Source organism: Narcine bancroftii, chromosome 8, assembly GCF_036971445.1.
Source record: "Narcine bancroftii isolate sNarBan1 chromosome 8, sNarBan1.hap1, whole genome shotgun sequence".
NCBI lineage: Eukaryota > Metazoa > Chordata > Chondrichthyes > Torpediniformes > Narcinidae > Narcine > Narcine bancroftii.
The window spans coordinates 68,720,569-68,732,624 of NC_091476.1; the positions used below are offsets into that span (position 1 = coordinate 68,720,569).

Consider the following 12,056-nt stretch of genomic DNA (forward strand, 5'->3'; position numbering starts at 1 on the left):
ATAATTAAATCGATGCAAGAAATGCAACTTTTGGATATATGGAGGAAACAACACCCAAAGGAAAAGGAATATTCATATTATTCGGGTAGACACAAAACATACTCAAGGATAGTCCTATTCCTGTTATCAGCCCACATTCAAGGGAGAGTTAGGAAAACGGAATATAAAGCTAGACTATTATCGGACCACTCACCCCTGTTATTGGCAATAGAGCTAGAGGAAATCACACTCAAGAATGTATAGATGGAGATTAAACTCCATGCTACTTAAAAGGCAGGATTTTAGAGAATTCATTGAACAACAAATTAAAATGTACTTTGAAATAAATACGGAATCAGTGAAAGATAAGTTTATACTATGGGACGCAATGAAAGCGTTCATCAGAGGGCAAATAATAAGTTATGTAACTAAGATGAAGAAGGACTACAATCGGGAAACAGAACAGTTGGAAAGGGAAATAACAAATATAGAAAAATAATTAGCAACAAAGAAAGATACAACTAAAAGAAGAGAATTGGCAGATAAAAAAATAAAATATGAAACGCTACAAGCATATAAGGTGGAGAAGAACATAATGAAGACAAAACAGAAATATTATGAGCTAGGAGAAAAAACGCACAAAATTCTAGCATGGCAGCTTAAGACAGAACAAACTAAAAGAATGGTATTGGCATGAAGGAAAAAGGACAAGCAAATTACATATAATCCAACGGAGATCAATGAAAACTTCAGGGAATTCTACGAGCAACTCTATCAAACTGAAAACGAAGGGAAAGAAGACAAAATAGATGAATTTCTAACTAAAATTGAACTACCGAAATTACAAACAGAGGAGCAAAATAAATTAATAAAACCATTTGAAATAGAAGAATTACAGGAGATATTAAAAAAACTACCGAACAATAAAACACCAGGAGAGGATGGATTCCCAATAGAATTCTATAAAACATTTAAAGACTTATTAATTCCTCCCCTTCTGGAACTAATCAACCAGATTGATAAAACTCAAAGCATACCAGATTCATGCAAAACAGCAATAATTACAGTAATACCAAAGACAGGGAAAGATCCACTTTCACCAGTGCAATATAGACCAATATCTTTACTTAACACACATTATAAGATAATACCTAAACTATTAGCAAACAGATTAGCCGACTATGTACCAAAAATAGTAAATCTAGACCAAACTGGATTTATTAAAAAAATACGAACAACAGACAATATCTGTAAATTTATTAACTTAATTCATGCAGTAGAAGGAAATAAAACTCCAACAGTAGCAGTTGCTTTAGATGCAGAGAAGGCCTTTGATAGAGTAGAATGGAATTATTTATTCAAAGTACTACAAAAATTCAGCCTACCAGAGAAATATATTAATTGGATTAAAGCATTATATAAGGGGCCATTGGTGAAAGTGACAGTAAATGGATATATATCAAAACAATTTAACTTAAGCGGATCAACAAGGTAGGGATGTCCACTAGCAAAACTGATATGAACAGAAAATAAAATAAAAGGGATAAATATAAAAGAGAAGGAATATAAAATCAGTCTATTTGCAGATGACGTTATAATATACTTAACAGAACCAGAAATATCAATAAAAGAATTACATAGGAAATTGAAGGAATATGGAGAAGTGTCGGGGTACAAGATCAACGCAAATAAAAGTGAAGCAATGCCAATGAATAATGCGAACTTCTCAAAGTTTAAGAAAGAATCGCCATTTAGATGGCAAACGCAAGCAATGTGATACCTAGGTATACAACTAAATAAAAACCTTGGCCATCTATATAAACTCAATTACCATCCATTCATGAAAAAATTACAAGACGACTTAGAGCATTGGAAAGACTTACCACTAACACTGATAGGAAGGATAAACTGTATTAAAATGAACATTTTCCCAAGGATACACTACCTATTTCAGTCATTACCAATACGCCTAACAGAGAAATTCTTCAAGGAGTTAAAGAAAATAATAAGGAAATTTTTATGGAAAGGGGGGAAACCGAGGATAGCACTAGATAAATTAACAGAATGGTACAAACAAGGAGGCTTACAACTACCAAACTTTAAAAATTATTGTAGAGTCGCACAATTAAGATACCTATCAGATTTTTATCAAACAAGGGAAAAACCAGATTGGACCAGATTAGAACTAGATAAAATAGGGGAGAAGATACCTGAACATATACTATATAAATGGGATGAAAAATTGGTACAACGTAAGAATTCACCGGTATTGCATCATCTGCTCAACATTTGGAAGAAGATTCATGTAGAAAGGAATAAAACAAATTACCAACTACCAAAACTGATATTGATGCAAAATCAGCTAATCCCTTTTACAATAGATAACCTTTCCTTTAGAGAATGGGAGAGAAAAGGGATCAAAAGAATAGAAAATTGTTGTTCGGGAAATAAATTGTTATCCTTTGAACAAATAAAGGATAAATATAATATAACTCACGATACAATGTTTGTATACTACCAACTGTAAACCTACTTGAAGGACAAATTGTGAAACAGTCTGAAGTTACCAGAAGGAAGCAATTTTGGATATGTGATTACATAACAAACACGTACATCGAACTGCAAGAAAAGGAGAAACAAATGGTAAACCTAAACAAAAATGGGAACAAGATCTAAACAAAGATAAAGAATGAAACATGGGAGAAGCTATGCTCTGGAACTATGAGAAATACAATAAACATGAGATTACGCATGATACAATATAACTGGATACACAGGCTATACATCACACCTCAAAAGTTAAATAAATGGGACCCAACAGTATTAGACAGATGTTTTTGCTGTAAAAATAAAACGGGAACAACAATTCATGCAATTTGGACATATGAGAAAGTGGAAAAATTTGGGGAAGATCTAAACCAGATATTAAATAAAATCACAAAAAGCAATATACCAAAAAACGCAGAGATCTTCCTCCTAAGTAATATAAGAAACAAAGAATTTGGACTCGATTTGGATGGAGCACAAAAATGATTTATGATAGCCCTAGCTGTAGCAAAAATGTATTATGTTAACCTGGAAATTAGAAGACAACTTGAGAATAATACAATGGTACATAGAAATGAATAAATGTATTCCATTAGAAAAAATAACATAATTTAAGAAATAACATTACAATATTCGAACAAATATGGGAGCCATACAAGAAACACAATAGAGAAATCCTACCGTGGACTTCCACCACCTAAAATGACAGAAGGAGAAGATAACGAAAAGAACTGACTCAGTAAAATTTCTTGTTTATTTTTATTAAGTGACAACATTGTTTAACGGGTTTAATGTATCTTATAGATTGAACTTTAAATAAATGGGGAAGGGAGTGAGGGAGGGAGGGAATGGAGGGGGGAAAAAGGAGGAGAAAACGATACTGTATATATTTAAGAAGAAAAATGTCTGTATGTACCTTGGTCAATATGGTTTATAGTGTGAAAAATAAAAATAAAAAAAAACTCATCCTTAAGACCCCAAACATTGGATGCATAGGGTGTTACAGAGTCCAGAGTACCCCAAAAACCAGCAGCACCACAACACAGGGTTACTTAAACAAAAGTAGTTTTTGATTATATATGAACAAGAAAACAGAATTAAACTTTAACTTTGTACTTAACCTACCTAACTACTTAATCCCCCCTCTAATACTAAGCGCACACATGCGTAATGTATATTTAAGATTAGAAAAGTTCTTTGGATCACAGTCCAATCTCACTGATTCCAGGCAATTCTTGTACTGTGCACAGAAGTTAGCATTAACAAAGTTCACCACTCTTTGATGCTTAACAGGCAAATGGTTACCACTCAGGAGGGATCTTGCTGGTTTTCAGAGAGAGATTCCTTTTCCAGGACATCCACCATTGATTCCTTCTCAATCAGTCTTGCTGACGAAACTTGCCCCCTTCGGGGTTCTCCAGATGATCCTCTTTCTTTCAGGTCACCTTTTACACCATCAGTCTCCTCCTTCGACCAGGCAGCCTTCTAAAGTTTGCCAGCTTGACCCTCTGGAACAAATTTCTGTCTCCTCTCTGTTTCACACCCTCCGTCTCTGAGAGCAAAACTCTTCTCCTCTGCCTGCAAAGATTATATGTTCTCCCAGGCAAGCTGCTGCTGATACTTTGTTGCCTCCTGCAAAAAGCACTCTGCAAAAGTCCTGCAAATATTCTGTGTTTTAAAATGTGTGTGTGCAAGCTGCTCTAACAATTCCTCCCAAACCACCTCTAAATACTCTGTCACAAGGGTATAAGATAGAGTGGCAAGACAGTCAAATCAAGTTTATTATCATCTGATCGCACGCGTAAAACCTGATTAAACAGTGATCTCTGGTACTCAGTACAAAACACACAACCAGACATAACAAGCAAACAGTACATACGCAAGACAAATATTCATACATACAAATAAATAAATGTTGTTTCGTGAATATGTTTTGGGTGGTTGGTGTGAGCTGTTCCTTTGGTCATTCAGCGATCTCGCTTCCCGTGGGAAGAAGCTACCCCTTGGCCTGGTGGTGCTGGCTCTGATCCTCCTGTATCTCTTCCCCCTGACGGGAGCAGCTGATTGATGCTTGTGTGTGGAGTGGAAGGGGTCCTCAATGATTTTGCACGCCCTCTTCAGACAATGATCCTGGTAGATATGTTGTTGAGGGGTGGGGGGGGGGTGGAGACCCCAGTGATCCTCTCTGCTGCTCTTATGGTCCTGTGATTGACCTCCAGTCTGATGCTCCACTGCAACCAGGCCCACACTGTGATGGAGCTGGCCAGGACGCTCTCGACAGAGCTGCAGAAGGTTGACATGATGGTGGCCTTGCCCACTTCAGTCTTCTCAGGAAGTGCAGACGTTGTTGTGCCTTCCTGACATGAGATGTGTGTCCTCAATAAGTGAAATCTGAGAAACTCACTGACTGTAATTGTACCAGTGTGACTGTCTCTCTCTCTCTCTCTCTCTCTCTTGACCTCCCTCCTCACTGTAGCCTGTGGAGAGTGACAGGGAGTCTCGGCTGATCACCTTGTGTTTCGGACTCTGCATCCTAGGACGCAGAGCCCTGGGGACGGCCTCGCACAGCCTCTCGGCCAGGTAAGAAATCATCCCAGTGTGCTGCAGCCTCTCCACACCCTAACCCCATTTCTCCTAGTAGGGTTGGGGAAGTGATCTAGTGCTTGGCAGGTTAAATGGTCCCAGTCAGGACTGAGATGGAGAGGAATTCGGGGAGCTAACGGTCAGCCAGTACTCTCTGGGGGTCTACCTCAGGGGGTCAGCCAGGGTACAGTGGCTGGAAAGGGGAAAGAGGGGATCAAGGAGAGAGGGGGAATGAGAAAGGAGGGGGAAAATGAGGAGGCTTCTATCTGAGAGGTTTGCAAGGCCTTCAACTGAAGAGTAGGCTCCAGATGTGAGCACGGTGACTGCTCTCTCTCAGCTGCAGTGATCTGGGGTTGATCCCAAGCACCCTGTGTTGACCCCAAGCACCCTGTGTTGACCCTTCAGAGCTCCCCTTGACCGCGTGGGTTTTCCCTGCAATTCCAGTCCCGCTCCTTATCCCGAATGCTTAGTGGGTTAATTGGCCTATGTGTGGGCTGGAGGGATAGGAATGCAGGGAGAATGAAATGGAGTTAAAGTGTGATTGCAGTTTAATACACAAAAGGGCTGGAGAAACTCAGCAGGCCACACAGCATTCTTTCAAGCAAAGATACATAACCAACTTTTTAAGCCTAGACGGAATATTAGGTGTCGTTCCTCCAATTTGCAGGCAGTGCATGAGGCTATGGACAGACGTGTCATTGTGGGAATGGGGTGCAGAGTTGACATGGTTGGCCACTGGGAGGTTCTTGTTATTCACAGTGGACAGAGCCGAGGTGCTCACTGAAGCAATCTCCCAGTCTTCCCAATGTAGAGGAGAGCACAATGGGAGCACTGGATGCAGTAGATGACCCCTGCAGATTCACAAGTCAGGGTGGGGGGGGGGGGTGGGAAGGAAGAAGAGAAAAGATGGGATTAGTGTAAATTATGGTCTGTGCCGACTTGATTCTGACTGATTCAGCTACTTCTACTGTAACCACTCATCAGCTTAGCTTCCAATAAAGTGGGGGGGGGGGAGATGGGGATTAGTAAGCCTCCCAGTCAGATCCTTCCTGTATAATTGGAACAACATGGTTAGCGCAACGCCTTTACAGCGCCAGCTATCAGGACTGGGGTTTAAACCCCGCGCTGTCTATAAGGAGTTTGTACATTCTCCCCATGTCTGCGTGAGTTTTCCTTGGGGGCTCTCGTTTCCTCCCACCGTTCGAAGCATAGTGGGGGGGCGGGGGTGTAGGTTTATTGGCTGTAAATTGGGCAGATCAGACTTGAGGGCCGAAATGGCCTGTTACCATGCTGCGTGTGTAAATTAAAATTAAAACTCCCACCACATACTTTGTTCCCGAGATAACTGCAGTGGAGTGGAGACCATCATCTCCCCTCCCCCCCCCCACCCCCTGCATAATGCAGTTTCGCCAAGAGTGTGTGTGGCGAAGGATACAGAAGCCCTTGACACAGTTATTGGGCACTGAGGGGTTGAGACTGAGGGGAAGGGAGGAGAAACGATAAGGTGCCACAGGGGTCGTAATGGTGTAAATCAAAATGAATGGAACAGTGCTCAGTGATGGAAATGGACTGATACGAAACCAAGAGTGGGAAAAGGTTTTTATTAAGTAACTAATTTATTGCACCGTTTAGCTTGTGTATAAGTCGATCGTCAGATAGGTCAGAGCCTCATTTTCATGGTCTTATCGTATATCGGGCGTACAAGATGACCTCCAAAAAATTGTACTGACTGCTCTGTTGGGCGTGGCTGGAAGGTGCTTGTTATCAAGGGAGCCTCCAGCAAAACGATAAAAGAGTTTTTAAATTAAAAGTCATAGAACTTGCCGAGAAATCCAGCAACTGCTGCAAAAAAAATTTAAAAAAATAAATAAAAATTTCGTGTTTCGGGTTGTCTTGTACACCATCAAGCGGTGTTTTTTTTTAGTTGAATTTAAGGTCCCATATTGTTCATTTTGTCCCGTGTTTTTGAGAGTTTCAAGATGAATTATACGCTGAAATATATGGTTTAAAAAAAACGTTATTGCTCTTTTATATCTGCTTCTCATACACCCTCTCCCCATGCCCATCCTCTATTCCACTTCCTCCATTCCCTTACCCCTTCCCCTCTCACCTCCCTCTCGCCCCTTGCAGCAGCCTGGAGCCATTCCTGTATGGGCTGCACGCCCTGTTCAAGGGGGACTTCCGCATCACCTGCCCGCGGGACGAGTGGGTCTTTGTTGACGTGGACCTCCTGCAGAAAGTGGTGGCGCCGGGGGTCCGCATGTCCCTGAAGCTGCATCAGGTACCGACTGAGGGGGGGGGGGGGGGGGTTGGGAGGAGCTGAAGGGAAGGATGGTGCTCAGGCGGGGTCGGTGAGCTGGGAGAAGGGGAAACAGCCTTGGAGGGGAGGGAGGGCAAGAGGGGTTAGAAGGGTGAGAGGTGATGCCTCCTTGCTTGCTGCTGCCTTAATGAGCTGTTGCCCTCCCCAGGACCACTTCACCTCCCCTGATGAGTACGAAGACCCAGCAGTTCTGTACGATGCCATCGCCAGCAACGAAGAGAAGATGGTGATCTCCCATGAGGGTGACCCAGCCTGGCGCAACGCCATCCTGAGCAACACGCAATCCCTCCTGGCCCTGCGCCACGTTATGGACGACGGCAGTGATGAGTATAAGATCATCATGCTCAACAAGCGGTTCCTCAGCTTCCGCGTCATCAAGGTAGGCTGGGTCCGGTCGGGGAATCCCCTCTCCCCCTTGTTTCCACTTCTCCCTCAATCCCCCTTCCTCATTCCAACTCCCCTTTCCCCCTCCTCATTCTCCACTCCCCATCGATCCTCTTTCCTCCCCCTCATTCCCTGCTCCCCATTGATCCCCTTTCCCCCCTTATTCTCCACTCTCCCTTGTTCACCTTCCCCTCCTCATTCCCCACTCTCCCCATCTCCTTCCCCACTCTCCCTCGTTCCTCATTCCCCACTCTCCCTCGTTCCTCATTCCCCACTCTCCCTCGTTCCTTATTCCCCACTCTCCCTCGTTCTTCATTCCCCACTCTCCCTCGTTCCTCATTCCCCACTCTCCCTCGTTCCTCATTCCCCACTCTCCCTCGTTCCTCATTCCCCATTCTCCCTCGTTCTTCATTCCACACTCTCCCTCGTTCCTCATTCCCCACTCTCCCTCGTTCCTCATTCCCCACTCTCCCTCGTTCCTCATTCCCCACTCTCCCTCGTTCCTCATTCCCCACTCTCCCTCGTTCCCCATTCCCCACTCTCCCTCGTTCCTTATTCCCTACTCTCCCTCGTTCTTCATTCCCCACTCTCCCTCATTCCTCATTCCCCACTCTCCCTCATTCCTCATTCCCCACTCTCCCTCGTTCCTCATTCCCCACTCTCCCTCGTTCCTCATTCCCCACTCTCCCTCGTTCCTCATTCCCCACTCTCCCTCGTTCCTCATTCCCCACTCTCCCTCGTTCCTCATTCCCCACTCTCCCTCGTTCCTCATTCCCCACTCTCCCTCGTTCCTCATTCCCCACTCTCCCTCGTTCCTCATTCCCCACTCCCTCGTTCCTCATTCCCCACTCTCCCTCGTTCCTCATTCCCCACTCTCCCTCGTTCCTCATTCCCCACTCTCCCTCGTTCCTCATTCCCCACTCTCCCTCGTTCCTCATTCCCCACTCTCCTTCATTTCCCCTTCCCCTCCTCATTCCGCACTCTCCCCAATCCCCTTTCCTTTTCCTCCTCATTCCCCACTCTTCCTTGATCCACCTGCCCCCTCCTCATTCCCCACCCATTGATACTCCTTACCTCTGCTCATTCCCTAAGCCAATCGATCTCCTCCCCCCATTCCCACTCTCCTCCCCACCCCACCTCCAGTCTCCCCACACCCCACTTCTCCTGCTCTCCCCCCTGCACTCTACTTCCTTCGCTCTCCCCTGCACCCTTTCCTCCGCTCTCCCCCTGCACCCTTTCCTCCGCTCTCCCCCCTGCACCCTTTCCTCCGCTCTCCCCCCTGCACCCTTTCCTCCGCTCTCCCCCTGCACCCTTTCCTCCGCTCTCCCCCCTGCACCCTTTCCTCCGCTCTCCCCTGCACCCTTTCCTCCGCTCTCCCCCTGCACCCTTTCCTCCGCTCTCCCCCTGCACCCTTTCCTCCGCTCTCCCCCTGCACCCTTTCCTCCGCTCTCGCCCTGCACCTTTTCCTCCGCTCTCCCCCTGCACCCTTTCCTCCGCTCTCCCCCCTGCACCCTTTCCTCCGCCTCCCCCCTGCACCCTTTCCTCCGCCTCCCCCCTGCACCCTTTCCTCCGCCTCCCCCCTGCACCCTTTCCTCCGCTCTCCCCCCTGCACCCTTTCCTCCGCTCTCCCCCCTGCACCCTTTCCTCTGCTCTCCCCCCTGCACCCTTTCCTCCTCGCTGATTCATAATCCCCAGTCCACTTCTGGTCTCTCTGCCCCAACCACCCCACCTCCTGCCTCAAGTAGTCCCTGCATTTCCCTCCATTTTGAGAGTTACCTCTTCCCTGAGCACAGGTGAACCGCGAGTGTGTCCGTGGCCTTTGGTCAGGCCAGCAGCAGGAGCTGGTATTTCTGCGGAACCGCAACCCGGAGAGGGGCAGCATCCAGAACGCCAAGCAGGCCCTCCGCAACATGATCAACTCCTCATGTGACCAGCCCATCGGCTACCCCATCTACGTCTCGCCACTTACCACTTCGTATGCTGGCCAGCACACCCAGCTCCGCAGCATCTGGGGAGAGCCAGTCAGCCTCCGCAACATCTCCAGCTGGCTCATCACCAGCTGGGAGAGGTAAGGGTTAATGTGGGCCTTGGGTTGTTCGAAAAGAGTGGCACGGTTGGCGTAACGGTTAGTGCAATGTCTTTACAGCACCAATGATCGAGACCAGACTGGGGTTCGAATTCCATGCTGTCTGTAAGGTGTTTGTACTTTCTTCCTATATTTGAATGGATTTTCTCCATGGGCTCCAGTTTCCTCCCATGATTCAAAATCACCGGGGGTGTAGGTTAATGGGGTGTAAATTTAGCGGCACGGACTCGTGGGCCGAAATGGTCTTTTATGTGCTGTATTTTCTAAATTTAAGTTTAAAACAGACACGAATACAGCTACAATAGCAGACTTTGCAAAGCATGAGAACTCTGTTACAGCAAGAAGCATCGCTGCGAGCAGCTAGTCTTGCCCTAAGAGAAACTGCCACATGGCTTACAAATCATCTATTTTATACCTTCAGCCACCTAGGTTTTGGGAAGATTCCAACAGACTGCTCCATATGCAGAACAAGTCCTAAAATCTGGACTTCTCGGGGACCACATGCAAAAGCTGCAAGTTGTCGAGAAGTCTGGATTCTCGAATGGCCCTGATTATTATTAAATTTTAAATTTAGACATTCAGCGCGGTAATGGGTCCTTTTGGCCCACGAGCCGTGCTGCCCAATTACACCCAGATGACCTACAACACCCTGCCCCACCCCCCAACCCCACCGTACATTTTGAAGGGTTGGAGGAAACCCACAGACACAGGGGGGTGAGCAGAGGAAAGGGTACAAACACCTTGCAGACAGTGCTGGATTTGAATCCCGGTTTCAATTGCTGGTGCTGTTACAGCGTTAGGTTATCTGTGCTGCTGGTGAGAGGCGAGGTCCGGATTCTTGGGTGGTCCAGATTTATGGCATCTGGGTTTTCTGACTTTAACTAGATATTCCTTAGAATTCTCTTGGGATTCGTTAGTCAGGGTTGTGCCCCTTACCCGTTGGTTACTAATCTTTTACTACCTTACCAAGTAAGGAGTTCTTCTTCAAACTTGCTGAGTTATCAAAACATACCGTGGAATGTTCTCCAATATTATTTTGGTTACTACTTTACATAAGAGTTAACGTCAAAGGGGAGCACGACCCTGTCAATTGGAGGAAAATAATCCCAGAGAGATGCACCAATTCAGGGCCAACATCCTAGCCCTGATCTATGCCCCTTCTCTCCTTTCCCCCAGCTCTGCATTCACAGAGCAAACCCCTCGCCCAATCAGTGTTCTCTCCTGTCCACCGCAATAGTGGAGATCTCCCAGTGGCCACCCATTTCAATGCCATTAGAACACTACAGCACAGAAGACATGCCATTCGGCCCTTCTAGCCTGTGCCAAAAACATCATACCGCCAGTCCCTCTGACCTGTACCCATTCCATAACCCTCCAGACCTCTCCCATCCATGTATCTATCCAGTTTATTTTTAAAACTTGAGAGTGAGTTTGCATTTACCACGTCAGATGCCACAACTCCCATCGCTGAGTGAAAAAGTTCCCCCTAAACTTTTTCTCTTTCACCCTAAAGCCAGGTCCTCTTCTATTTATCTCTCCTACTCTAAAGAGCCTATTTGCATTTACCTCTCATAATTTTGTAAACATCTATCAAATCTCCCCTTGTTCTTCTACGCTCCAAGGAATAAAACCCTAACCTGTTTAACCTTTCCCTGTAACTCAGCTCCTGAAGACCCAGTAACATCCTAGTAAATCTTTTCTCCACTCTTTCAGTCTTACTGATATCCTTCCAGTAGTTTGGCCCTGGCCTAATTCCACACCAGCATGTCAGTCTGTGGTCTAATGCACTGGCAAACCTTGGCCATCTGCAAATTGGAGGAGCAACACCTAATTTCTCTGGGCTCTCTCCAACTGGATGGTATTAATATCGACTTCTCTGGTTTCTGGTGGGCCCCTTCCCGAATCTCTTTCTTTTCCTCTGCTTCTTTCAGCTCCCAACCTCGAGCCCATTCCTAACCAGGTGAGGGTGATAATGAGGAGAGAGAGAGAGGATGGGGAGAGGGGTGAGAGCAGGAACTTGGCAGGGGTGGAGAGGGTGGAGAGAGCAGGGATGGGAAGAGGTGGCACAAGCCCAATGGGTTGAATGACCACCTTGTCTATCTGGTGGTGCTTCCAGTCACAACTGCTCAGTGATAGTATCTGGCATGGTTGGGTAGG

At 45.8% G+C, this 12,056-nt stretch overlaps 1 protein-coding gene across 1 annotated transcript in view; it reads left to right on the top strand.

The window, feature by feature from the left end:
- The window catches only part of LOC138740824 (pecanex-like protein 3), a 110,732-nt gene that overhangs the window by 90,044 nt on the left and 8,632 nt on the right, over window positions 1-12,056 (top strand). Inside the window, 4 exon segments of the mRNA XM_069893982.1 lie at window positions 5,003-5,106; window positions 7,243-7,390; window positions 7,578-7,808; window positions 9,607-9,881. Of these exon segments, the coding sequence (XP_069750083.1) occupies window positions 5,003-5,106; window positions 7,243-7,390; window positions 7,578-7,808; window positions 9,607-9,881 (758 nt within the window).